We start from the raw sequence: 27,187 nt of genomic DNA, 5'->3' as shown, positions 1-27,187 counted from the left end.
AGACAACATTCCTTTATTTGATTGTGTAAGCTGTTGACTGCTGAAAATATTCTTGACTACTGTAATGTACTTTGATGTTTCTTTCTCATTCGCATCATCTTTATTCTTGCTTGACAGTAGGAGGTGAGCAAATGCAGGCTTGCCTGAACAACAAAAAATCTAAACTTAGATATAAATTCATTTCATAAATGAATTTATATAGTAAAATAGCCTTGGTAAACCAAGGGATATCGAGCTGTTTATGACGTAAGACACCAGTAATCCCAGACAAGTGGATAGAGAGAGTTATTAGTGTTATTACATTATGTGTGATCAACTTGATGTTAGTAAAATGACAAATTGATACAGTTGTCCTCGTAAATCTGGTTATTTTACACTGTTAATTGAGGTTATGCTAATCTGATGTCTGCTTGTTGTTTATAGCACAGAGTGACTATGCACCCTATTTCTATGATAATGGGCCCAACAGTAACAACGGAAATATGGCACTCCTCAATCTCTCAGAGGATACACCAAGAGGTAACGATTTTGTACCATGTGATTTGAAAACTGACCTAGTCTCATCTGGCTAGGTGTAAACCGTATTAAGATGGCGACTGTTGTTTTCCTGATACCACGTGCCTTGGTGCACCATTGGCCATTTTGTTCTTAAGATTTCATTGTTGATTGAGGTATATATTGCTGAAAGTAGGCTTGAGATCACAAATTGGCTCATGTTATTGTTTCAAATTGGTTTAGAGGCCCATGACTTTTACAGTTTATGATTTAGGATTCTAGATGTAGATCATTCTAAAATTTCTCCAAATGTTAATTAATTTTTTTTTGGACTGAACACGAAAGAAGATATTTTTAAAGAATGTGGGTTATAATATACAGTCCTCATAATTTGTGCAAATTTCCTTCAAACTGTAACCAGTTGTGGTTTTAAAATCTGTGTGAATAAGGTGACAGTATCTCTTTACAGTTCTGTTATCTAAAATTTACAGGAAGCTTGCTAGAATTGACAAATTACTTTTAACAGAAAAGCACAAAAATATTGAGATGAATCTTTGAGCAGCAATATTTCGGATATGGTAAATATAACTTAGCAATATGGAATATCAAACACAATGCACTCAAATTAGCTCTTTGCCACAGATATTTTGATACTAATGCCACATTAAAATCCCACATGTAACATTATTTTCATTACAGATAAATATAAATCCCAAACGAAAAAAAAAAACAAAAAAACAGCAGAAATAGAAAGCACAACCTCTTTATTTCAAATGTATTTGTTTAAAATAATTTACCATTTACTCACACTCAAGTGGTTCTAAACTTTTATTGACTTCTTTTTTCTGTTGAGCACAAAACAGGATTTTTTTAACCAACGTTAGAAAAACAACAGCCATTGACATTCATAGTAAGAACAAAAATATATTATGGAATTATACAATTGCTGTTTTTTCCTAACATTTTTCAGTTTCTCTTTTTTGTGTTCAACAGAAACTTAAGTAAATGATGACAACATTTTACATTTTTTCTGTGAACTGTTCCTTTAAGTTTAAATCAGTCGAGGCATGTAACGTGACTGTCGTAATATACAGTCTCCTGTTGGACATGCTTGATGCTAAAAAAAGAGTTAAAAGCGTATTAAGCCGTCAAAGAGGCATTGTTCCCTGGTTAGTTTTTTGCTATTTGAGTCTGAGTGAAACACGAACATACTGTGCAGGCTACATTGGGCCACTGGTGTTCACTTAAATGGACAGATACATACAAGATGTTTGTCTTGGCAAGTTTTTACTTTAGGCGATTTAAAAAAAAACAGGAAAGTAATCAAAAAGGAGCCAAATAAACCCACTGCTGTTCGTACATTGCATGTAAGTCAAATAACAAAACAAAACAAGAATCATAAACTGTTTTTATAGCTCTAATAAGAGTATATTTTAGTGTAGTTAACCTAATATAAACTATACATTACTAAATTATATTTAATTATATTCAGTAATATATATTTTAGTATTTAAGATTAAAATTTTTATATTTAATCATTTACTCTATTTTGTTTTTGTTGGCTGAAATAATATTTTTTAATATATTACTATTATTACTATTATTATTATTATGATTGTTATTATTATTATTATTATTCATTTTTAATTTATTCAAACTTATCTAAAAGAACAGATGAAGGAAATAGGGGTAATTTTGGGGATTTAATGAAAAATCGAACTAAATTAACTAAAGTTAATGCAATTAACACTGCAGTTAATTTTAGCTAATATTTTTAAGCCCCCCTGTTCAGAGTTTGCTTAAGTACCCCAGAAGGCTTTCAACATTTAGGGAAAAAATTATTGAAGTCAAAATGGACCAATTGTTCTTCAGAATTTCTTCTTAAAGGATAATAATAAAAAAATGACAAATGTTTAAAATGAAATGACATATTCATTTTAATAGTTAAAAAAAGTCTAGAAAGCTGGAGTCTGGGGCCAACAGTATGACTAAAAATAATGTAATATACTGCAAAACATCAAAATGTCATCTTGACTTGTGTGAATGCTAAAAGTACAGAACTATTTTCTTAAATCTGTATATTACAGGAACACAGATATATGTTCTTAATGGAACTGACCCAGAAGGCCAGCCAGTAAAGTATGGAATTACCTTTGAACCCGGATCCAAAGAGTTTTTTCGTGTTCATCCCAAATCTGGAGTAGTAACATTAATAGAGGACCTTGACAGAGAGGTACAGTGCACAGTTTTATTTATAATTAGTTTCAAGTGTTAAAATTTGAATGCTGAGAAAACGTTTATAACACTATGTTTATTTATTATCACAGGCACAAGATGAGATTGAAGTCTTTGTCAGCATCTCTGATAGCCTTAATAAAGTAAGTATTACGACTGATTAAGGACTCGTATATCAGTACCAGAGATGTGATCATTCTAATACTTTGATGTATTGTCAGGTAGTTGAAAAGGTTTCAGTTTTTATCATGGATGCCAATGATGAGAGACCACAGTTTCAAAACATGCCTTCCATCGTAGATGTGCCAGAGGTGAGGAGTCTAGTCTCAGAGAATCTGTCATTATATTATTCATTCAGGCTCCTGTAGAATGTATTTTGGAAGATACCTGGCCAGTAAACATTTTTGATTAAAGTGATTTGACTCTGTGTGTGTTTGAACATAGAACACAACGTCTGGAAGTAGCATCTATAAGGTGCAGGCAGTGGACAGGGACACCGGCTCAGGAGGATCAGTCACTTACTTCCTTCAGGTAACATCTAAGCATATGCAGATATTCAATATAAATATAATTCAATATATTGTGATAATGAACATTCACAATATTAATATTGTATGTGTTACAATATTGTAAATAGTTATTTATTTATTTTATACTTTGAGTACTTTTTAAGAACATTAATTTTCTGCATTATCAGTGGTGATCATAACAGCATCAAATGAAGACTTAATAGGTGATTGGTTTTCATTTATTATTCATATTCAATGGCAGAAAATTGTGATCCTTTGGTATTATCAGTTAATTTAGGGCAATGTAATGACAACAACAGCTGGAATTTTTTACACCTCAGCTTGTTATGCTCTCAGTGAGTGCTTAATCACACATCAAAATAAAGTAGTTGTCATTTTATAAAATAAAATAAATTACTAATAAAATATAGTTACTGTAATTAATCTGTCTTTTTCTCACTACTGATTTCAATCCATTAATAATGTTTACTGAGACTTTATTGTAAAGTGCTACCTGTTGTAGCATCCTTGTGCAGTTACATCTGTTGCAAATGTGTATTTGTTCTGAACATGTACAGTAAAAACAATTCAGGTAATTATACCTGTTAAAGTAATGTTTTTACACAGCTACTGTACTGTATATCCTGATAAAAGCTTTAGCAATTATTCACAACCAGACAATCTGATACGGGCAAAAGCCTGGTACTGTACTCTCAAAAAAAACATGTTTGCTGCTTGTTCAAGCTACTTATTTAAAATAAGCTTAAACAACACAATTCTGGACATTTTTTGGGCAAAAACTTTATTTATGTTCAATCAGCTTAAATTTGTTAACTTAATTGATTTTTGGTGGGACAAAATGAATGAATTGTGTAGACCCAGCATTTTTTTTTTACAGCGTAGCATCCAGTTGAGAGAACTAATTATTATTTATATTCCTTTTTATTTTTGACCTATCTTTTTACATATTTGTTCATTATTCCAAAGCCCTTGATAGAACTGTATATCCACAAAAGCTGGTCATAACCACTAAAACCATGTTCAATATTGTGATGATTTACATTATTCCTTACATAAACCTAAATATCTGTATTTTTTTAATCAATGACAAGGTCTGTGCGATTACACTATATTCCCTTTACCTTAATGTGTAAAAACAATAAGAATTGGGCTTTTCACACTCTGCCTAACCCAGAGTTATCATCATTCTAAGTATCACTTACCACCCTGGATAAAGGAATGTTTCACAATTGTTAGCACAGTTTTATTGCTTTTTATCAGGGGCAGGAACAAAGCAGAGTTAGAACTCTTTTGTGGTGTTAACTTCATATTGCAGAGCCAGATGTATACAATGTGAGAACAAAATGAAAAATTCTGTTTCGCTGTGCTCATTTTTATTAATTCAAATAATGATAGTGTTGCGCGTACTGTTATATGTGCATTACGCCATTTGACACCAGTACAACAGACTACCACATCAAGTCTATTTATTATTTCATTTATAAATATGATCTAGTAAAAATAATTTCCATAGCCTGTGTGTGATGAATTTCACATCTCGCATGATTCCACACTCATTTACAGTCATTTAGCTTTGTCTTTGTTGGGTTGCACGAGGTTGCTCTCTCAGGGTTGGGTTATGTAAAAAGTGCATCTGTCGATATAACATGCTGTAGTAGCTGGCGGATCATTCAGCTGTGGCAAGCCCTGAAAAAGAAGGGAATAAGCCATAGGAAAGTAAGGAAATAGCTTAAACTTGCACAACCTGTATGCTTTCAGATTGAAGATTGCACTGTGCTGTTTCTACTTGGAATGGGTTATTTATCCTTCAGTTAAACATTGTTTACTGTAAATCCATACCTACAAAAACAAGTTTTTCATACTGCACCTAACCCTGGGTTATCATCATTTTTTTTTTTTTTGCTAATTTATGAAACATTGCTATTTGATTTGTGGACGTTTTGCAATAGAAACACTTAAATGTGTAACCTAACATGCAGGAAGAAACAATATGGAGTTTGAATATATCTTTAGCAACCAACAGCCAATTGAATGATGTGCTGTCATGTTTTTTTAAGTCTTTGAATTACCGTTACTGTATATTCAAAAAGCAGTTTCACTGTTTTAAGGGGGAAATAAAGCCAAATAGAGTGCAGAAAATATTGCTTTATTCTTACCGCAGTCAAAATAAAGGAAAAACCTGATAACATTCTGTAATATTATTATTCACAAATAAAACCTTTATGTAAACAGGTTGAATTCTGCAATTGTTCAGTTAACAGCACTAACACCCCAGAAATGCAAAGGAGAATGCGTTAATCTCAGCTTTAGGAAGGTGTAGTCAGTGATGTTATCCTGATTAAATAAAAGTTAATTGTTTACCTGTATAAATCATGATCAGTGTGAATTGTAAAGCAGGATAAGGCCTGCCTCAGGATTCTGTATTCTTGAGGATTGAAATGATCCAGTGTCAAAGATTTCTGTTTTAAAAGCAAACCCTGCTATTGTAACTCAAAGGATGTCTCTGTTTGTTCTTAAATCCAGAGCAGTGAGCAAAGCCCAAAGTTTGCCATTGACCATCATAGCGGCGTGCTGCGGATAAAACCTGGAGAATCCCTCGATTATGAAAAATCGCGGACGCATTTCATCACTGTGGTGGCAAAGGTGAGAGTTAGTCATTTAGTTCTTGTTATTTTACAAGGTCAAGCATTTGTTCATCTATTTCCAGCTATTATTTTTCTTCCTGCATCACAATAAATTATTTTGTTTTTAGGATGGAGGAGGCATTTACAAGGGCAAGCAACAAGTGATGTCATCATCTGCTACTTTGACCATAAATGTGATCGACACTCAAGATTCTCCCCCGATTTTTATTGGAACTCCTTACTTTGGTTATGTCTATGAAGTCTCTTCGCCAGTGAGTATCATAACACTCCACAATAATTTTCCTGCATGGTTTCTTACCAGTATATGCTTCTGTTGATTTAAAAATGAATCTTCTACCTGCTAAATGTTTTTTTTTTTTTTAATGCATATAATGAATGGAAAATGGGACTATACATAGACACAACCATTCAAAGAACATGGTTGGTTACAATTTGTTCTGTCACTGTGGTACACCGACCAAAGCTGTATTTGTTTATTAAAAATATTGTAAAATACGCATGTTTAAATCTTTTTCTATTATTAAATCTTTTAAAATGCAATTTGTTTTTCTGCTGACTGAAGAGAAATCAGAAATGTTTAACATCATTTATCCTGTCTTCAATGTTTTGTGATTCTTCAGAAATTACTAATAAATTGTACTGAAACAGTTTTGATATTTGTACTAACAATTTTTTTTTATGTAGTAATAATTATAATAATAATAATAATAATATAAAAAATAATGATAATAATAATAAAATATAATTTTACTTGGTAAAGTTTGTCCATGTTACTGTTCATATCTGCTAAAACCTTTGTGGAGTTCTATCCACCTGACAAATGTCTTGTCATCAATCCAAGGTGTAAGAGCAACAAACAATAACTTGATTTCTAGAAAAGTTAGATTTTTCCTAAGAATCATCTGTTGAACTGCATCCCAATCATCACATATACTGCAGAAGACCTATTGGAACCCGCATGGACCCAAGATTCCCACAGAAATCAGTCAAGTTTGGTGAAGGAAAAATCATGGTTTGAGGTTACATTCAGTATGGGGCCTACAAGAGATCTACAGAGTGGATGGTAACATCAACCGCCTGAGGTATCAAGACACACGAGTGCTGCCCATTAATTTACAAGCCACAGGAAGGGGCAAATTCTTCAGCAGAATAGTGCCCCTTTTTATACTTCAGCCTCCACATCAAAGGTCCTGCAAGCAAAGAAGGTCAAGGTGCTCCATGTTTGGCCAACCCAGTCACCAAATATGAACATTATTGAGCTTGTCTGGAGTAAGATGGAAGAGGAATTAAATATGAATCTAACAAATCTTCATAAACTCTGAATGTTCTGCAAGAACGCTTTCTTTGCCATTTCAGATGACTTTATTAATAAGTTATTTGAATTATTGCAGAGATGTATGGATGCAGTCGTCCAAGCTCATGGGAGTCATAAACAATATAAATTCTTTTTCCACTCGAAATGACTTTATATTCTATTCTGTACACTATTTCTGTCAAGTGACAAGACATTTGTCTTAGCAAAGTCAAACCTTACTGTCCTAATGAAATAATTAAAAATCAAGGCATGATCATATTTTATTTGGGTAAAATAAGTGTAATTTAGAAACCTTTACCTTTCATATAAGCCACTTCTGATACCAATTGATCAACTAGAAGTCAGGTTGTTATTTATTGCTAAAACATGGATAGGCGACAAGACTTTTGTTAGGTAGTGTAGATGGCTCTTCTATACAAACAGCATGTGGCTTAAATCAGCCGGAAAAGACCTTTAAGATCTAATTTTGTCTACAGGGATCTGAGATATTTACAGTTTCTGCCAAAGATGGAGACATGGATAATCCAAATACGATCATATATTCATTGGACTCTGGTATGTTGTATTGGTTATTATTTTGCACGTTGATTGATGGCTAGAAAGTAATTTAATAATGACTTTTCACATCACAATGCTGAATCAATGCATCAATGTATTCAGGAGCAGATGGGTCCTTTTCCATTAATAAAACCAGTGGAGTCATCACTCTGAATTTGTACCCAGCAGACCTGAGGAGGGAAGTTTTTAATATTAAAGTCAAGGTACACTTTTTTGTGTGTGTGTGTGTTTTGTGTATTTTTTGTTTAGCATTGTTTTTAGATTGATTTCTGTTCGGTGTTGTTTTGTTTTTATCTTTTGTTTTAGTTTAGTTTATAGTTTTGTTTTGCTTCCTTTGTTTTGTTTTGTTTCATTCCATTAGTTTTGCCTATTTTTTTGTTTTGTTTTCTGGTATCAGATGTATTTAGCAACATCTCTTTTATACGTATGTCCTTGTTGCATTTTGTGCGAATTAATACAACATGCCTGCTGGTTGGTATTTAGCTGTAACAATAATAATGCGTGATTTTTTTTTCTTTCTCAGGCATTGGAAATCAGTCCAGAAGGAAAGCGCTTGGACTTTGCCACCACCACTGTGACCATTCGGGTAGTGGATCTAAACAACCATCCACCCACATTCTATGGAGAGAATGGACCTCAAAATGTGTTCGAATTAACAATGTATGAACATCCTCAAGAGGGAGAATTTCTGAGGGGCTTGAAAATCACAGTCAATGATTCCGACCAGGTCAGAAACATCTCTCTTTCATTTTTGCAGTGGGTTTGTCATAGCAAAAAAATTGTTTTAGCAGATTTAGAGCCATTACAAAGAAAATCTGGTTATCTGTTTTTGGTTTTAAGAGAATTTAATACAGGCTGATTGTGTGTGGCAGTTTTGTAGTGCAAAAAAAGTGATATTATTTAAAAATAGGAGATAAGACACCATTAGTTTAATGCGCTACTTCCATGTTTTTTAGGAGTGATTTTCAATCATAATAAAACATTGTCATTTATGTTACGTAAATGCACCCAAACAAGCAGGTGGTCCCTTTTAAGCTTTTGTCATATTATGCAATAATGTTTTCAGTTATTTAGCACTTAGTCACATTCAGATTCATCTGAAAAACAAGATCACATGGATCAGCACAGTTGTTGATACAATGTTTTACATACATTTTGATTAACTTTGACATATTCCAGCTCTGTGTTTTAATGGCTTACTATGAAATTTTGTAATCAAAAGTGCTACGTATTTGTTTTTAGGGATCAAATGCAAAATTCAACCTCAGACTAGTGGGCCCGGGCCGCATGTTAAGAGTGGTTCCTCAAACTGTTCTGAATGAAGCCCAAGTCACTGTCCTAGTGGAGGATTCTGCTGCAATGGATTTTGAGAAATCACAGTTCCTGACTTTTAAGGTAGAATTTTTTTTGTTTCACAGCTGTTAGTCTTTTTTTCTGAACCAAAATGGTTATCACTATTCACAAATAATAATACAATTTAACCTTGATTTACAGAACACACTATGAAGTCATTCAGTGTAACAGTGTTTTATATACCAACGGTCTTGTCAGGAATGTTTTGAGAAAAAGTAATACAAAATAATGACATAATAAGAATTATTAAATAATAATAAAATACTTTATGAAGGGATAGCAGTCATGAAATGCTATAAAATAATAACCAAAATTATTGTTTGTATTTTTATTTATTATATTTTAACACTATCCTTCAAATCAAAACTATTTCACTCATTTGCCAGCCAATTTGAATAGTATCACTCAATTGAATGGACATTATCTGTGGTTATCAGCTGATAGATATAGGCCAGTAGAGGTCTTCTGCGATTACTAGTAGGCTCAGAAGGCGGTTATCATCCATCCACATGGTTAGTCAGCTGTAGATCACATACAGCTGTGGCCAGAAGTTACCAAGAATTATTTATATTGTTTATTAAATTTCCCATTAATTGTATTTTATTAACGTCAACCCCTACCCCAACCGTCACAGTAATGTAAAAAGATCTAGATCTAGAGTCTTCTCTATAAGTAATGCTGAATAACCACAAGAATTAATTATAATATTTATCAAATTTCCCATTAATTGTATTTTATTAACATCTACCCCAATCCTAAACCCGACTGCCACTGTAATGCAAAAACAGATCTGGATCTGCAGTCTTCTCTATTAGTAAAGCAGATTAACCATGATAATTATTTATATTATCCATTCAATTTCCCATTAATTGTATTTTATTAATGTCTAACCCAAGCTTAAACCCAACCATCACAGTAATGTAAAAACAGATCTGGATCTAGAGTCTTCTCTATTAGTATTGCTGACCAACCATGTGGATGGATAATAACAGCCTTCTTAGCCTAACAGTAGGCGTAGAAGGCCCCTACTGGCCCATATCTATCAGTTGATAACCACTGATTCACATTCAATCGAGTGATAACATTCTAAGTGGATGCATTTGCCAGACCGACATTTCAATATTTAAATTATGTATTTTTGTTTGTTGACATTTTTTAAGATCAGTTATTGTTTGATTTAATTTAATATATATTTAACACAATATTATTAAGCGTCTTGTTTCCTTTTTGCTTAAATATATCTGTTGTTACAATGAATGAAGATTTTTTCGCTCACATTTTGAAAAGTATTTTTACAAAAGTTATTTAAACCATTAATTAGACATTTTCTTTGTATATAAAATTCCTTATGCAATCTTAATTGTGTGTAGAAATTGGACATCTTATTTTTGACCCTTATAAATTATGGATTTATTGCTGAATATATGGACAAAAAAATATATATATAATCGTTCAAAGTATGGGAAATAATAGCTGCTATATGCTTTAATTTAACAATACAATACAGCAGCTTACCAGATATTTTTTACATATGAACCAGTCTTTTGGATTAAATGTTGCTAAAATAAAAGTATTAAACAAAAAATTTGTCAAATTAATATTATTAAAGGGGATTTTTTAATGTTAACTTTCCTCACAAAAAAAAAAAACTTGCTTTTGCATTAAAAGGCAACTAAAATTAAATGATCAATTACATTTTTATTGATCATGCATGTAATTGAGATCCTACACAATAATATATTATCAAGAATTACGGATCGTTTGCGTACAGTAGTTTAAATCAATCAGTGACATTTAATCAGCACCTAAAATGTGTTCAAATGCTCATTGTTTGCAGCTGCTGGCTGTAGAGATCGACACACCAGAGAGATTCAGTGCCACTGCAGACATTATCATTCATCTGCTGGACACCAATGATAACGCTCCCAAATTCACCTCTGATTTCTACATCGCCCGGATCCCAGAAAACTCACCCGGAGGATCCAATGTTGTGTCTGTGACTGTGAGTACAGAACATTCTAGACATTGTAAACACAAAAAGATTAACATGTTCGTCATCCTCTCTTGACTATGCTCAGTTTCGGGAAAAAGACGCATTATACGCATTATTAATCTAAATATAACATTTGAGGGGTTGGAACAGAATCCAAAATCATGCTAAACAGTCTATTACGTGGTAAGCTGCCAGATGGCTATCATTTTCATTCAGTTGTGTAACACTAAAACCTCAGATTTGTGCTTTATTAGACAAAAATATCATCAGGATGAGGTCAAATTATTATGACGGTCAGATGGCAAAACTGTCACATCTCTTTTTTGTATCAGAATCCTCAAGTAAAATGTTTTTGTTTGTTTGTTTGTTAGTTTTTTGGTTATTCAAATAAACTGATACCTTTTGACGTTTTATTATATTTTTATTTTAATGTTTTTTTGAAAGCACAATTGTGATTTAATTTTATTCATCCAGAAACAAAATGTGGTACAAAATGCAATGCCACAGTTTGGGTTCTGTCAGCTTTCTGTTTTCTGTACTAATATGTGTTCCTTTTTTTGTATTTATGATTCATCTGTCATAAATAAAGCTGTCAATTTAGCTGTGCCATCCTTTAGAATGTTACATTTTAAACAAATACATTAAAATTATTTTAAATTATAGTAATATTTGCTTTTACTGCATTGTTTTTGTCCTAAAATACATTTTAAATAATTTTCAAAAGAAAATAAATACATTTACGCTTCAAGTGTAGAGAAATCAACTGCATAGGCAAAATAAACAAAATGAGGTGGTGGTGGATTTCCCAAGGGAAGCAAAAAAATGTATGCAAAAGGTCCCCTTTGCTTCCCAGTGATGGGTTGTGGCTGAAAAGACATCCGCTGCGTAAAACATATGCTGGATAAGTTGGCAGTTCATTCCGCTGTGGTGACCCCAGATTAATAAAGGGATTAAGCCGAAAAGAAAATGAATGAATGAATGAATGAATGAATGAATGAATGAATGAATGAATGAATGAAGATCCCCTTTGGTCGACAACCAAACACAGACAGTCAGTTAAAAATAATTGAATGGATTTTTTTGTAGGTAAAAGAAGCAGTTCAAATGAGCATCTCGTCAGGGTGGCCACTGGCCAAAATAAACAAAAGAATCTACAAAGTAAATAAACTAAATAACCGGTAAGTTTTTAAAGAAAAATACAGGAAGCTTACCTTCCTCCCTAAACATAAACAAGTTCAAAAGTAATCAAAATAAATAGGCAGGCCACCCCTACAAACTTAATCTCTGAAAAAGTTGCAAGCATACATGGACATATTTTGACAATAGTAAAATTTGTACGTCGGCCAGAGGTATAGGGAAATCCAGGAGTTCTTCACTCCCAGCAACAGTTGTACCAAAAATGAGCTCCTCGAACTATGCCGGAAGTTCTGTTTTTATATTTACTGTAGCTCTCTGTGACCAGCAGTCAATCCGAACCTGGATCACATTACCATGGGAGCTTATGGGATATGAAAAAACAACACAAGAAGGCAAGGCAAAGGGGGGAAAAAAACACATACAATGCGCAACAAAAAAAATAGATTAACTTTAATCGTAACAATACTGTAAATAACATGAGGATAATTATTATTACTTATTATTATTATTATTATTATTATTGTTGTTGTTGTTATTAATGATATATTCTTTTTTACCAACTTGCAAAAAAAAAATAACCTGTTTAAGTTTTTTCAAATGGAAAACAGCTATTTTTAATTGTAATATTTTCACAATATTTTTTATTAACTGTATTTATAAGAAATTTACATTTGCTGTTACAGGAATTAATTACATAAATTGAATGTTGTCATTCATTATCATTCTCCAAATATTTCCCCATTGCATGAGTCTAATGCTAAACTCTGTCCATCAGAAAGTAAACTTGTCCTGCTCTGCCCTTTATCAGCGGATAGAGATTGAACTCTGTTGAGATAAACTAAGTGCTCGTCATGCAGCATTTATCCGGTTTTTGCAGTACAATTTTGTTAATGACCTGCCTGATTTTGACCTTGGACATAAAAACATGGTTCAACCAGGAACACAAATAATAAACAAATCCCACATCTCCCTAACGTTCTGACTTTTGGCTCAAAACGTCATCTGGTCTGTTACGTAGATATTGGCATGACAGTTATTCATAAGAACAGATGCCAGCTGATGACGTTTGTCCCCTTCTGCTCTCCACAGGCCATGGATCCCGATTCTGGTATATGGGGTGTAGTCAAATACTCCATCTATGGCTCTGGAGCCGACATGTAAGTATTCACGTTTACTTTCCCTCTTTTTTCGCTTATTTTTTCCACCTTTATTTCAATTTTTATTATAATTATTTGTATATAAATCATGCATAGATGGCAAATGTAAAGTACACATCATGCAAGCAACATACATATACAGTTAAAGTGTGAATTATTAGCCCTCCTGAATTATTAGCCTGAATTATTAAAAATTCCATTTTTTTACTTAGATTTTATTACTTGGTTTATTTAAATATCAACAAGTTTTCCCAGTCTAGTTTGCAAGATTTTATTTATTTTTTTATTTATTTATTTATTTATTTATCTTGCAGTTTTATTATTATTTTTATTTTGCAATTTAGAGATATATCTTTAATCAGATTTCTAGCTAGAAGAAACTCACATAAATATTGTTCACTTTTAGGTTCTGTGCCTTTAAATATTTCCCATAAGCAGAAATAAAAAGCTTTTAGGTATTTTATGTGCAAGAATATCATCCCAAAAAGATTTTCTCACAACTTTTAAAGATGTGTGTGTGATCTGACCTAACTGTCCACACACTACTGTCTCCACAAACCTGCTGCCTGGAGACTTGTTGGCTTTTGATCTTTAAAGTTATGAAGAAGCACTTCCTCTTGTTTTCAGAGAGTCTGTGGTCTTTTTAAAGCTAAAGATCCAACTGATGCAATGCCAGCTGACTGGAATAAGCCACATAAAAAAAAAAAACAGTCTCTTATGCAACATCATTATCTAAAAAACCCCTGACTATTTAGTGAATGGGAGAAGAGGGGGGATGAAAGAGCACATCAAATTCATCACAGACGCTACAGCAAGAAATTCAAAAAGAATTTTCAACAACTTCCAATAAAGCTTCATGTTATTGTAAGACTTGCTAGCTGTACTCCGGACTAGCTGTACCCAAGAGGGTTTGATTTTCTTTCTTTATTAGATTCCAAAGGCAAAGCATGCATATCTGAACTATTCAGAATGTCTTGGAGCAGAGTTTTGTCCTCCAACCCTCAAATATTCCGAAACCCATAAATTCATCAAATCTTTGATAGTTACATGTTTGTTATATTTTGCAGAGCATAAATGCATTGCATATGAATGTGTGAGTCATAGTTTGTAGGCAGAAAAGCCTTTTAAATCTTTACGGTGCGCTTCATTTGTCTTGCTGTTTGGTCTTTTTTTCACTCTCTTATTTAGAAGGCTAATTGAGTGAGGGATCTTTTCTGGATGATTCTGCCAGACAGACCACACACAGCATGTTAATAGCAGCTTGTTTTATTTACCTGATAATATTCAGCCTTTTAGATTTCATTCTTCACATTTTATCATTGTCTGTATTTATATCTAGTGGATTACAGCAGATTTCATCAGAATGATTCTGTATATGGAAACGAATTATTTAAATTTGTAGAGCACTGCACACAGTTACCTAGCCCTCCATCTTGGTTAATCCACTAATGGGATTTGGGCAGGAAATAGACTGTTCTCCTGCTCATGTAACAGCCCCGCATAAAGGAGAAGTGTGTCATTTCTTGCTAGAAACAGAGAGCTTGTGTGTGTAAATACATGCATACATACATACACAAATAAATTTAAATGTATTTTAAAATAATACTTCAATTTTAGGTGTATCAACATAAACTACAAAATAGAGCAGCCACAAACGTATAAAAATAAAATACTGTATTTTATATTTTAGAAATAAAAAAAATACTTTCACAAAGGAGCATGACATTTCTTTGCACAACCTCCATTATTTAGACCTATCTAGTCAATCCCTTACCCATTAAAATGACTCAGTGAAGTAAACAATGTTTGATAGCGATTGTGGCTGGTAAAATCGCCGTCATTTCTGTACAATAATTATTCAACCTCTTAATACTTTAAAAGGGTGTTAAATAAAGAGTCAATTTAGATATTTTGTTCACAGAATTTTTCAGAAATCCATTTTTTGCTATTGAACTCTTTAGTTTAGTAGGAGTTTTTGGTTAAATATTTGCGTTTCATATGTTGTGACATCTTAAGGCTTACATCTTTCCTCTTCATTAACTATACAGTGGGCCTACTGATCAACTACAGGCATTTCAAACACCCAATGAAGTATTGTAGGAATCGTCACTGTAGGACTTTATGTTGCTTGTTTTAACAACAAACATTTGACATCACCATGCCATGCAAATCTACTATTTGTACAGTATACTCTTTCTCTTAGGATTTTAATTCATCTTTAAATGGAAAAGTCAATAAAATCCAAAGCACCAGTCAGAGGGTGCATTTTTATGATGTAGATTTCTTAGAAAGTATTTTAAAGATACAAAAAAAAAACAAGAAACTAAAGTAATTTGATACAAAATATTAATCCATTTTATCAGCCCTACCAAATACAAATTACAAAATACTATTGTGTATTTAAACTGTGTATTTGAAATACATTTATCGGAAATACTGCCCATCCCTGACAGCACATACATACATACATACATACATACATACATACATACATACATACATACATACATACATACATACATACATACATACATACGTACGTACGTACATATGTGTGCTCTTTTTTTATATAAATATCTGTGTGAATACACTTATTTAAAATTTTTATCTGGCATTGTGGAATGTTTGTTCTGACCATTTTTGACATTAAAACTGTTAAAACGTAAAACTGAACAAAATGGCTTTTATTGACATTTTTTTAAATTCAATATTTATGGTCTTTGTAGTAATTTAAATTACAATTTCCTATTAATTTACAGAAAATTGACAAATGTTCTGTTATTTAACCAAGATCATTGGCATGTTTGCTATAAAGATTAAGTGATGCCAAACATTACCAATCCTTTTGCCCTTGTAATCATAGATCGCACTTCTAAAAGAGAATTGTATGCATATATTAATTTTATGTTCATTTCTCGTATCTTAAATCACATATACACACATTTAAAAAAATAATATCTTAAATGATATTTTGCATAGGAAGGAAAATTCTCTTTGTCATCACAGAAGTAAATAACATTTACTAACACATCACAGTTATTTGGCATTCTAATATTTCACAATGTTCTTGTTTTTACTGTATTTTTTTGTTCAAATAAATGTAGCTATGTCTCATAAAAGCATAAAAACATCTTTATGACCCTGAACATTACAACAATAGAGAGTATTCAGTAAACTATATAAACATAGATTTACGGTTAAGATTAAATTATAGCAACAGAGTGTATTCAGTAAACTACACTGATTATTTTGACCATATTATCATTTTATCCATAATTTCCAACTTCAAGCTGTATAAACTTAAATGCTTATTGGATTTAATGCATATCAGGTGATTTGTGTAAAGAGGGAGCATGTGGCCTAAGATCAACACCCTATATCAAGGTGCACAAAATTATTCACCAGTTTCTTCTCCTCAGGAAAATGGGACAAAAAAGAGATGTAACTTTCTTTAAAAAAAACTAAACAAAAATGGCAATAAGTCTTTACAATTCTTGAAATATATACGATATTGGGGCGTGACCACAGAACCATCAAATATTTTGTAGCAAATAGTCAACAGGATCACAAGAAATGTGTTAAGAAGAAAAGATGCAAAATCACCACCAAATATTTGAGAAGATTCAAACATAAAGCTATCAGGAATCCACAACTATGGGAAGCTATCCACAACTGCAAACTACCTGGAGTGTCAAGAAGTACAAGGTGTTCTGTTCTCAGAGAAATGGCCATGGTAAGACAGGCTGAAACCCGACCACCTCTGGACAAGACACATATGTTGAAACGTCTAGAATGGGCCAAGAAATATCTGAAACAGATTTTTAAGGACTGATGTGATGAAAGCGACTTTTGACTGACCAGATAGATGTGCTCAGTAATGAACACAGAAAGCTTTACTTCAACTCAGATGTCAGCTAGGTGGAGTTATAGGTATGGGCAGGTGTTGTAAAAGATGTGCTAATTGGACCTTTTTGGGTTGAATTTGGCAAACCTACTGCCAAGTTTTAGAAGAAACTTTGTTCAAGCAATGGTACAGACAAAAGTTTGCATCATTCAAGAAGACTTAAATCGCTCCACCACATGCATTAAAGTATTCCACTATGTCTCTGGTCAGTAAAGGCCTTAAAGATGAAAAACTAATGGCATGGCCCCCTTCTTCACCGAAACTAAACTCTATTGAAAATGTTTGGGCCTTTCTTAAGCAGGATATTTACAGTCAAAGTGAACAGTACACCTCTCTGAACAGTGTCTGGTAGGCTGTGGTTGCGGCTGCACAAAAAGTTGATTCTGACCAGATCAGTAAACTGACTGACTCAGTAAATGGAAGGCTTTTGTGACTATTATATTCAATGAGGTGTTTGTTTGTTTTTTGTTTTTTTCAGAAATGTTTATTTGTAAAGATTTGAGTTTGTTTCTTATTGTCATTTTAACAGGTCAAAATAAACAAGCGAGATGGGAAAATCTTTCTTTTTCATTTAGTTGCATAATATTTCTGAACATTAATAGTTGCCTGATAATGTTGTACATGTGCTGTAGATATTCTATTTAAAAGGTCAAAACTTCACTTTTATTACTTAAATGTTCAGGTTTGAGGGTTTCGTAACATTTTGGATTGACCAAGAAAAAGTTGTACAATAACAAAGTTAATACTCAAAAATACCACTTGTGAAATAATTGTACTTACAGTGTGTATATATACAAAGACCTAATGTTGAGACTGATTTACAACAAGAGTGTATTCAGTAAACTATAGTACATCCAGAAAATTTTTTATGTTACAGCCTTATTCTGAAATGAATTAAATTCATGTATTTCCTAAAAATTCGACATACAATACCCCATAATGACAATGTGAAAAAAGGTTTTTTGAAATTGTTGCAAATTTATTATTAATCTGTCTGAGCTCCTGCGTTCTTCTGTGGAGAGAGGAGAACCTTACAGAAGGACAACCATCTGTGCAGCAATCCACCAATCAGGCCTTTATGGTAGAGTGGCCAGACAGAACCCACTCCCCACCTGGAATTTGCCAAAAGGCATCTGAAGGACTCTCAGACCATGATAAACAGAATTCTCTGTTCTGATGAGAGTAAAATTGAACTCTTTGGAATAAATACCAGATGTTATGTTTGGAGAAAACCAGGCACCGCTCATCACCAGGCTAATACCATTCCTACAGTGAAGCATGGTGGTGGCAGCATCATGCTCTGGGGATGTTTTTCAGCAGCAGCAACTGGAAGACTAGTCAGGATAGAGGGAAAGATGGATGCAGCAATGTACAGAGACATCCTGAATGAAAACTTGCTTCAGAGTGCTCTTGACCTCAGACTGGGTCGCAAGTTCATCTTCCAGCAGGACAATGGCCCAAAGCACAACAGCTCGGTGAATGTCCTTGAGTGGCCAAGCCAGAGCCCAGACCTAAATTCTATTTAACATCTCTGGAGAGATCTAAAATGGCTGTACACTGTCATTTCCCATCCAACCTGATAGAGCTTGAGAGGTACTGCAAAGAGGAATGGGCAAAAATTCCCAAAGACAGGTGTGCCAAGCTTATGGCATCAAATTTAAAAAGACTTGAGGCTGTAATTGCTGCCAAAGGTGCATCAACAAAGTATTGATCAAAGGCTGTGAATACTCATGTACATGTGATTTTTCAGTTTTTTTTTTTTTTTTTAATTTTGCAACTATTAATTTTAATTAATTAATTATTAATTAATATTGTGTGTTGAATTTTGAGGACATAAATGAATTTAATTCATTTTGGGAATAAGGCTGTAAAAAAAAAAAAATGTGGAAAAGTGAAGCGCTATGAATTCTTTCCAGATGCACTGTATATACATGCAGACATGATGCCAATATTAACTTACAATGGAGTGAATTCAGTAAACTATATAGGCATGATGTTTTGTTATGTTGATTCCTTTCCACTGTGTTCTCAAAGCTTTAAATCATGTTAACATGTCCCTGTACAACTACCGCTTTCTAATCCCGATTTTCCCTATAAAACTAATTTCCTGTCCTATATCTTTTCCGCAGCTTTCTCATTCAGGCTGATTCTGGAATCATCTACACTCAGCCTTGGGCCAGTCTGGATGCTGAGGTCAAATCCAAGTATAACTTCTACGTGAAAGCCGAAGACCCTGAAGGAAAATACAGCCTCGCGGAAGTCTTTGTCACCATTACTGACCTCAATGACCATCCACCAGCGTTTAATGAAAACTCTTTGGAGCAGACCATGGTGATTGGTGCACCTGTCAAAATAGAGGTATGTTGTTTTTTTACTTTTTGAAATTTTGGTTTATCTGACTGGTGAAAGTATAAGTTGACTGAGATTGATGATTTGTAGGCGATTGATGAAGATGCAGAGGAGCCCAACAATCTCATTGAATACTCCATAATGAAAGCCGATCCAGACAACATATTTGACATTAATGCAGACACGGGAGAAATAAAGCTGAAGCCGTACATCAAGTCAATGGACATTGTCCAGAATATCACCAATCAGAGAGACTGTACCTGGTCTGTTGTTGTTCAGGCTAAAGACAGAGGTTCACCATCCTTTAGCACAACCACAGTGGTAAAGATTGACATCACAGAAGCGGTAAGTGTATATTAGTGTTTAATAGTGCTTTTTTATTAGGATCCTACATCAATCCTATAGCTCTTCAATGCATGCTAGTAAATACAGTGTTACTAAAGTTTTTTATTTTTTTATTTATTCAAAATAGTATGAGTTTGTGTTATTGTGTGCTTTACAGATCAAATCCAGAATGCTTTCATACTTCTTAAGTCTGAGAACTCGGCCCTGGACTGTTTTCGGCATTTGTTTGAGCATTGTAGTCTTCGCCATCTGTCTGACTGTTTTCATATCCACATTCATTTTCTGGAAATCTGTGAAAAAGTCCCGGGTCCAGCCAAAGGGCAAGATCAGAAAGATTATTAGGAGGCCCTGACCATGAGAAATTTTGACTCTGACACAAATACTTAGTTTTTCTCTTTTTTCTCCTTTTTTTCGATCCTACCATCATTTTATTGTTTAAACGAAAGTAAAAAGTCTGTAAAAGAGTACACAAGCACACTTATAATACATTTTTTTTTTCCAGAAAGATTTTAATCTGCACTTATTTGGCTCAGAATTATCACCCATTTCTCCATTCAGTCAAAATTATAGTTGTTAAAAGAGTAGCTCACCCAAAAATTTAAATCCTATTATCATTTACTCGCCTTTCATTTGTCACAAACCTATCTGAGTTTTCTGCAGGACACAAAACTAGTTATTTTGGAACATTTTTGGAAGCTGGTAACCATTGACGCCCATAGTATTTATGTTTCTTATACTATGAAAGTCAGTCATTACCAGTTTCTGACATTCTTCAAAATATCTTTTTTTTGTGTTCAGTTAAACAAAGAAACTCATAAGGGTTTGGGACACATGGAAGGTGAGTAAATAGTACATTTTAATTTTTAGGTCAGCTATCTCCTTAATAGTAGAGATTGACAATGAGGCTGCATGGTCTCAATTCTGGGTGCCCCATTCAACCCTTCTGATCTTGTCTTACTGTGCAACCAGACTCTTTTGTAAATTATCTTTAAATTGAACATCAAATCAATTGTAATCAATCAATTCTCTGCTGTTGAGATGCCATGCAGTCACACTGTATTTATTATCTTGAGCGGCTCTATTAGACATTTCTGATCTATGTAGTAGTGATGGGCACTTGTAAAGCACTGCTAAGCTTTTAACCTAACTTAAAAGCAAATAATAGTTTCTGCTAGTGATTCAGATCAAGCACTGAAACATTTCAGAACATTTCAAAATGTTTTTGCTTTGCCACAAGGGGGCAATTATTTCTGTGAATCAATGAACTAGGATCTGCTCTCAGACCAATTATATAATTTTGTAGACAGGTTTAGAACACATATCTGTAATTAGAGTTTCTATAATGAGAAGAAAACATGTCTGCAATAATAATATTAGTTAATATTCACTTTTTAACTTGATTAACCAAGTATAACCCTACTGGTACATTTGCTCTGTAAATAGGATTTAAATGAATGTTTCTCACATGGGAGGCAGGAACACTAACTCTCACTGTGTCGTCGCTCTCAACAGGGATTAACATAGCTCTTACTAGCTTCTGTTACATTTCCTCAAACAGTCACAGCACAAATGTAACCCCTCCCTTTCAACACACCCCACTGAGAGTGGGATTTAAACATTTTCAGCATGGTAGATGCAATGTTTAACTCACGCAATGTTTAACCAAATGGCAGATATGTCCATCCATGTTGTTGACTAATGTGCTTTGTGAGGCTAGCGGAGTGAGGTTTACTCACACAGCTTTTACTAGCTGCCCTCAGGTACACTCATCCCACTAAACCTCAGTCTTATGCCTGTAATGTCACCATTGTAACTCCTCCAGTTATACTCACCCCACTCTAAATGGGATTTGAACCAACATGGGAGGAAGGATTACATACAAGGACACTAAAGAGAGTGTCAGTCACTTGTGTGCCTTATGAGGCCAAGGGGATGAGGTTTACTCGCACAAACTCTTATTAGGTGGCCTCAGTTACACTCATCCCACTAAACCTCACTCACATTTTGGTCACAACACTACTATAACCTCTCTAGTTCTACTCTCCCCACTCCAAGTGAGATTTGAACTGGTGTTTCCAACATGGGAGGCAGGCGGTCTTACAAGAAATCTAAAGACAATGACTAATCAGCAGGGCCAGACAGAATCTGCTGACATTTTTTGCTATTTCTGCAGAGAATTTTGCAAAAAATCTGAAAATTTATGCGGAATAATTTTGGGAGTATTATAACTAAAAACTTAATATGTGAAATAAAAAATAATACATTTTTAACTTGTATTTAATATTTACAATACAAATCCAATTAGATCCACTTATTTGGTAAAGAAAGCAAGTCTCTTATATAATTTACAGTTGAAGTCAGAATTATTAGCTTCACTGATTTATTACAAGAGAGTAAGAAGAGAAAATATTATCAGACATACTGTGGACATTTTTTTTTTGTTCTGTTAAACATAATTTGGGAAATATTTAAAAAACAAAAATAAATTCAAAGAGGGGCTAATATTTCTGACTTCAACTGTATTTACTAAAAGACAGAAAATGTGACTTTACAAACTGTATTGTAAATAAATCATATGAACATTTTCATTTTAGTCAATAATATTACTGAAATTAATTTAAAAACTGAAAAAGTGAAAATAAAATAGGCTCAATAATGGGTTAAATCTGTGAAAATCTGCAGATTTTTGCGCACACAGATTCCGTGTGGGTGTACTAATCAGTCACTAATCTGCCTCTTGATGCCAGGAATGTTTACTTGCACATCTCCTATTAGCCAGCCTTTGTTTCAAACATCCCCCAAACCTCACTTCCATCCGGGTCACGGCACCAGTTTAACCTGCCTACATTTAATTCCAATTTTTGAAAAGCTTAATTTTGCCTATCACTACTACTAAAGGTATTTAGACTGCTATTGGCTTCTTAGAATTGAATATCTGCCTCGCTTTTATCATGTCTCTCTAAGCAAACAGTGAGAAGCCTACAGTATATCATTCATGAGTCCTATGGACTTGACTTCTCTTTGTGCTCTTTTACAGACTCCACTCAAGGGACCTTTGACGTCCTTTTTTATGAATAGTAGGGAAAATCCCATGCATTTCCTAGGCTTGATAAGTGGTGTTATTCTAATCTTAGTCTTTGTGACAGTCATTATCTCTACTGTAATATTTGTGAGAAGAAACAAGGCCAACAGGATTCTACCTTCCCGTCGCATCATACGAAAGAAGCGTAAACCCCAGAAACAAGACGACTTCCAAGAACCATTCAGAGAAGAGCAGGAGATCCCTAGAGCAGACAATGTCAACTTTAACAATAACATCAAAGTGTGTTCTCATCGAACACCTCCATCACCTCCGAATGCCCCAGTCATGCCTCCACCATTGCCAAGTCACTGTAGACATGGTGAACGAGAATGGACAGTACCTACAGTTTCTGCATCTGTAGCGTCCAAGTCAAAGAAGAAATCCCACCGGTGTAAAGACAATCCTGTTAATACAGCGCTAGTTTCTGAGCTCAAACTTAAACTGGAACAGAAAAACATGGCCAACCGATACTGATAAGTTGAAATGCATGTGAAAATCTCAGTGTTCAATGGAAAGCAGACAGTTTCCCAGGCTAATTCATTGACAAGTTTCAACAGACAAGGATAATTTCAGGAAGGATTTACACAAGCACACCAACCCAGCAGGCCATCGCTGCAAGCTACTTACTGTATACTTCCTACTGCGTGCAGAGTTCAGCTAGGATTGCAAGCTGAACCTAATGAAAATGGGGGAAAGTGTCACTAGCCAAGACTAACACCCTGCTAATCACTATGACACCGTGCACTGCCCTCTTCTGGGTGGAAAATTACAGCTTCACATTTACTTTAAGCTTTTTGGATATTTTTCCATCTGTGGATACCTTATTCAGAAATAGAAATTTGATTGCAGATTATTGAAAGACATTAAACATGCCTGATTTTTTATATTAATTATTCATCATATGATGTTTGTTTTACCTAGTATATGTGGTTTATAAAAGGGAACAATGTTTTGTTATTATAATTATAATATATATTTTTTACAACACAGTAGTTTCCGTGAGGCTACCAAATACACGCATTTTGGGTCTCATACAATTTCTTGTGGATGTTGAACATGCCAAAATGTGTAGTTAGTTTGATAAACTCCTAAAGGACAAATATTGTAAAAAGGACTGTGTATAGTTGTCTTTCTGTGAGGAACACCACACAGTTTGTCTATCATGTTGTAAACGTTTCATGAATTTATTTTACCTTCTCAGTTTTTTATGCAGTTCAGTATTAAATGTAAAATACATGGAGTGACCACTGTTTATATTCACCTTTTGTAAATAAATGAATATTTTATTCAAATCAAATGGTCATTAGATATAAACAGTTTTTAATGCAGTTTCTTTAATGTATTGTAGGATTGAAAAGAAAAAAAAAACTGTTATATTTCCTTTAATGCCACATTTCATCATATGGGCCGGCAGTGCAGTTGGTGACCTATTTTTTCTCCACCATTTATTTTAAGTACAGATTTTAATGCCTGGATTTTATGCAGATTTATTTTTCAACATACAAGATTTTATTTTGTGTGTATTGTGTACAAATATTTCAGAAACCATGTGTTGGTGGTCACGTTAAGATTTAACAAATTATGAGTTTGCTCTCTCTGGCTTTTCTAAACCTCTATTTACAGTAATTGTGGTTTTTAAGACATACACTGTGATACGTTTTTGAAGGGTGAAGACTTTTTAACATGTCTTTTTGTTCTTGAAGTCCCCTCTGCATATGATTGTTGCGATGAGAAAAGTCTGTTTTCAGATAGCAAAAGCAGCTCTGGGGGGGTAAAAGCACAAATGACATGGAATTATACCCTGTGGGAAGCAAGTAGGATTACAGTTTTTTTTAGAGAGGATTACAAACTTGTAAAGTGCACTGATGGACAAGGATAAAAGAAAAACAGAACATTTTAACCAAGATGTGTACATTTTATTTTGGACTGCACCAGTTTATTTTGGAGTCCTCTGATTGAGGTCACGGAGCTCTGGACAAACAGTTTAAATGTAGGAGCTTCTTGTAAAGGCAAAGTATCTAAGATTTCTTAATTTAAACATGCAAAAACCACTGCAGTGTTATATATTTTTGCAGACTTATGTAGACATTTTTGAAGAACGGTGAAATGCAGATAAAAAAAGCTATTTTAACTATACGATCTCATTTATAAATGAGGCTTACACACAAAGCATGTGGAACTTGTGTATGGCAATTCTCATGCAAAAGTTGTGGTCTATAAAATACAAAAATACTTGTCGGGAGAATGTGTGCAGCTGTGAATAAACTCTTTTAACACATTTAACTTAAATATTGACTTAATTGAATCACCTTAAATAATCTTATCAGCAACAATCATCAGTTTGTAAATTATTTATCCTGATGTATGTCCACTTTTGGTAAAGTTTCTGTGCAAAGCTTTATAAATGAGACCCATCGCAGGAGTCACCTGAAGGGGTTACTGGAGGTCTGGTGTGCAGCAGATTTTAGCTCCAACCCAAATCAAACACACCTGAACAAGCTAATCGAAGTCTTACTAGGTATACTTAAAACACCCAGGCAGGTGTGTTGAGGCAAGTTAGAGCTAAACCCTGCAGGGCACCGGACCGCCAGGAACGAGATTGATGACCCCTGCCATAGAGCCACAATTTCTAGTATGTTTTTATAGAAAATAAGGAAACACCAGTTTAATATGTTGTGTTTTATTAAACTGCACATAGCAGCATAACAACAGAACCTCAGAAGGAATTTGGTATGGTGAAAAAGTGCTACTTTTTTTCCAATGTTACTTCAACTGGAAGTGGTCGACTGTGGCATAATAAAAGCTCCGATGCTTTCGCGCCTTGTCACACTTGTCTCTCATCAGCAATTACTTCAGCAGCCTCGTTTAGCTTCAATGGATTTAGCCTTATACAGAACAAAATGGGAGATGGGTCTGAAATACGGGAGACTCCTGGGAACCGGAGTGTTGGCAGGTATGACTGTATCTGTGTTTTAAATTTGCAATATTTATTTTAAGAACAATAACACTCAACGAATAACAAAATTGAGCCATTTAGGCTGCTGTTGATCTTAAATTAGGTTCATGTTCTCTAAACCTATCAATGGCCTCAGTATAAGTAGGCCCCAATGTAGTATATGAAACCATATACTGATCACCTACTTCTGGCCTACATAAGGCCCATATAGGCAGCCTGTGTGGGATTAATTGTATTTGTCCATGTTTACCCCACTTGGAACCATTGTGTGTTGCCCATATTAAGTCCACCTGGGTTTGCCCTGTTTAGTAGAAACAAGTAGCCCCATGTGTGTTTACCAACTCTGAAGCCACAGCATGTGTTGCCCATATTGAGCCCACCTTAGTTTGCCCATGTGTGGGGAACACACAAGGGTTCCACACTGGTTAAGCACATAGAGCAGGGGCCACCAAACTTGTTCCTGGAGGGCCGGTGTCCTGCAGATTTTAGCTCCAACCCTAATCAAACACATCTGAACAAGCAAAGGTCTTTCTAGGTATACTTGAAACATCCAGGCCGGTTTATTGAAGCAAGTTGGAACTAAACCCTGAAGGGACACCGGCCCATCTTGGACGGAGATGGTAGTACCCTGGTGACCCCAGACATAGAGTATACATAGGCAAACACAATCAATCACATATGTGATGTCTATGTGGGCCATATGTATTGGAAAAGTTCCTTTAAGGCAAGTCATTTCACTCTGTGGACATCTTTGAAATGTGCTTGGGTATGAATAATTTTATGCTTGACTATAGGTTCCTCATGGGTAAACTCATGAAACAACCACACATTTGCAAACCCATGTGGGTACCACTTAAACAAATGTGAGGTTCTACCATTAAGATCATATTTGGGTATTTCCAGTTAGCCGCGATATGGCTTCAAAAGTTGGTAAATACAGAAATAAGGACTACTTGCCTCTACCATGTAGCTCCCTCATGAGCAAATCTATGTAAACCCCACTAGGTCCCACCATGTGGCTCTGGCATGGGCAAACCCATATGGGCCACACGTGGACAAACTGATGTAGGTCCCATAGGTAATCCTCCTTAAGTAAACAAACATGTAGGTAAACACACGTGAGGCCTACTTGG

The 27,187-nt window shown here is 34.3% G+C and overlaps 1 protein-coding gene across 12 annotated transcripts in view; it reads left to right on the top strand.

Moving 5' to 3' along the window:
• The window catches only part of cdhr1a (cadherin-related family member 1a), a 221,539-nt gene extending 196,765 nt beyond the window's left edge, over positions 1–24,774 (top strand). For 7 of the 12 annotated variants that reach the window (XM_073919510.1, XM_073919507.1, XM_073919513.1 and 4 more), the window contains 16 exons: positions 424–519; positions 2,583–2,728; positions 2,823–2,873; positions 2,952–3,041; positions 3,175–3,261; positions 5,784–5,903; positions 6,013–6,156; positions 7,697–7,775; positions 7,881–7,981; positions 8,302–8,505; positions 9,021–9,173; positions 10,969–11,133; positions 13,351–13,418; positions 19,452–19,680; positions 19,762–20,016; positions 23,054–24,395. In XM_073919510.1, coding sequence (XP_073775611.1) covers positions 483–519; positions 2,583–2,728; positions 2,823–2,873; positions 2,952–3,041; positions 3,175–3,261; positions 5,784–5,903; positions 6,013–6,156; positions 7,697–7,775; positions 7,881–7,981; positions 8,302–8,505; positions 9,021–9,173; positions 10,969–11,133; positions 13,351–13,418; positions 19,452–19,680; positions 19,762–20,016; positions 23,054–23,572 — 2,448 coding nt within the window. In that variant the 5' untranslated portion in view covers positions 424–482 and the 3' untranslated portion in view covers positions 23,573–24,395. 12 annotated transcript variants of the gene reach the window in all.
• Positions 24,775–27,187: the final 2,413 nt, after the last annotated feature.

Source organism: Danio rerio, chromosome 13 (genome assembly GCF_049306965.1).
Source record: "Danio rerio strain Tuebingen ecotype United States chromosome 13, GRCz12tu, whole genome shotgun sequence".
NCBI lineage: Eukaryota > Metazoa > Chordata > Actinopteri > Cypriniformes > Danionidae > Danio > Danio rerio.
This window is presented reverse-complemented; position numbering and strand designations above follow the sequence as displayed.